At 45.7% G+C, this 2558-nt stretch overlaps 1 protein-coding gene across 1 annotated transcript in view; it reads right to left on the minus strand.

The window, feature by feature from the left end:
- Window positions 1–2558, minus strand: part of gal3st4 (galactose-3-O-sulfotransferase 4) — a 9855-nt gene that overhangs the window by 5359 nt on the left and 1938 nt on the right. Inside the window, exon 2 of the mRNA XM_023405353.2 lies at window positions 2252–2368. Coding sequence (XP_023261121.1) covers window positions 2252–2368 — 117 coding nt within the window. The remainder of the gene's footprint in view (window positions 1–2251; window positions 2369–2558) is intronic.

Consider the following 2558-nt stretch of genomic DNA (forward strand, 5'->3'; position numbering starts at 1 on the left):
CTCTCTCATTCAACCTGGCTTAGTCCCTCCACACACACACACACACACACACACACACACACACGGAGCCAGTTCAGACAGTGAGAAGTTACCACTGTGTCTGTCACCTCTCCCCCACTGTGTTTTAACCCGTAGACCCACAGTGTGGTTTCAGAACAAGCCACTTTGACTCAGATAAACATGATCCAGCTTTGAAGCTGTTGTTGCTCCACGCAGTGAAACCGTGTGAGGAGTCATGTGATATTTCCGTTTGTTCCTCTCTTCTTCAGTGTGGTTTTCTTGCGGCGGTTCACAGACACAGTGAGCAGACAGCCGCGAGCTGAAAATTAGTCAGCTTCACGCCGTAAACAGCTGTGCACGTGACAACTGCACAAACAAATGACGTGTTTAAAGGCGCACAGATCGACACAGACCCTCTTACAGACCCTTCCCACTATCCTGCTTTCTGTGGCGCGGGTGACTGACGGGGTAAAAGCAGCATCACTCTCTGCAAGTGCTGACCTTCAGCAGCTGATAGAAACACGCGGGGCCAGATGCTTGAATGATGCGTACACACAAAAACAACGCCAGAACAACTTCACGGAGCTTCATTCATTATCATCATTATAAGTTTTACTGCTGACACTGCAACAGGGTCAGAGTTTAGCTGCGAGAGAGCAGCAGAGACATTTGGTTGCAAAAGTCAGAGCGTGCAGAACTTGCCATTTGAGACTCGTAGCGGAAGATTCAAGCAGTTGTAGTTACTGACGTGTGTTTGTGCGAAAAAAAAAAAAAATTATTGCGAGAAAATGTTTTACACATGTGCAGCTCTCATTGCATGAATTCACATTCTGATTTGCAGATGTGCACATTTTGTCCGTGACTTTACACACTATTTGATACGGGGTGTGTGAACGTGTTTTGAGCCACATTCACTGCAGCAACTGGAGCAAAAATGTGAGTGTATGAGTTTTTTAATTTGTCATTTGTAAAACAGGATTTGTGCACCTGCCAAGAAGAATTTGAGAAGGTGTAACTGGTGTGTTGTGTTTGTGGGAGAGAAAAAACAAAAATCTACAAGTGTGCAACCTCAAGTTTACTGACTCTTTTATACAACTACTAATTCCACTGTCACAGGTTAGGGTCAGGGTTAGGCTAGCAAAACAGGTTCGGTTGTTTTGCATCAAAAATACCTTCAAAATCAAGACTTTCTGGTCCCAATAGATGAAGTTCAGAGTAAAACAGGAACGTTTTTACCTCAGTTTCCCAATCTGTGAAACTGTTCTCCCTCCTCGTCTTTCTTCTCTGTGTCCGATCACTTTACACAAACTGATTGATTAAGGGAGTGTCTTCATCCATTAACAAATTCCTGTGGGAGTGGAAATGAGGCTTGAGCACACACGCCTGATTTATCTATCCATCAACGAGAGTTTTATAAAAATGGAAGCATGCAAACGAACGGCTTTATAATCCTAATGAAAAGAACGCGTATGTGTATTTCTGGTTTTTGTGCGTACACATAGTTTTAGTCATGAATCTACACTGAGCCTGGTGTCAGCAGAGACCGGCAGGTGACCAGGGGTAGAAAACACTCAGCAGCAGTTTGCTCTGTGACGACTTTGACGGCTCAGTCACAGCAGAGTTTATCACAGCAGGGTTTAACGATGGAATCGGCTCATTTAAATAAGGAGGTCACAGTAACTGGATTGACTCACACTCAGGTGAGAGACCGTGCTGACGGAGCTCACCTCTGCTGAGCCACACCCTTCAGTTTTCATGGATTTCAAACTGCTGCGGCTGAGAGGGTGGGAATGGTCCAGACTCTGCAGAATGAACCATTTTAATGTAGAACACAACAGCAGAGAAAGGTCAAACACTCGGTCCCAGTCCGTTTGTTCTCACGCTGTGAAATGAGGCTAACAACAGAAACAACTTCTAATCTTTATGTCGTGTATGTGTAGTAAAAGAAAACCAGCTAGCTTGTTAGATCACCAGACTCAGCAGTTTTCAGACAAATGAATTTCACTGTGTCACTTTACGTCCAAGTCACTGTAGAAAGCGACGAAGCAGAAGTTCCAGCTCCTCCGTGAGGAGACAACAAGCTGTGAGCACGTCACTATCTCAGCTCAGTACAGTCGCTGTCGGGACAGATTACTACAGGTCGACAGGAAGGTGACTACAGCTGACCGCCGGGCTGTAACAGCTGTAGAGACTAGAAGTGAAACTAAAATGAAAACCAAGTAAAATAGTAAAAACTGGTGAAATCAGATACCTCTTGTTGAAGATGACCCCCAGCAGCTGACCCGCAAAAGCAATGGCCACGAAGAGCAGCAGAGCTTTCCACATCCACACTGGACCCAACCGACCACACACCAGCCACCGCAACATCCTGGAGGAGGGGAGGGGGAGGAGGGAGGGAGAGAGGGATGATGGATGGATGGATGTATGTATGTATGGGTGGATGGACAAATGGATAGATGGATGGATGGATGGATGAGTGAATGGATGAATGGATACATGGTGGACGGATAGATGGATGAATGGATGGGTGGATGGATAGATGGATGGATGGATGGATG

The sequence above is a fragment of the Seriola lalandi genome, unplaced genomic scaffold (assembly GCF_002814215.2).
Source record: "Seriola lalandi dorsalis isolate HSWRI2012SDOR001 ecotype SW California unplaced genomic scaffold, Sedor1 jcf7180002054275, whole genome shotgun sequence".
Classification (NCBI taxonomy): domain Eukaryota; kingdom Metazoa; phylum Chordata; class Actinopteri; order Carangiformes; family Carangidae; genus Seriola; species Seriola lalandi.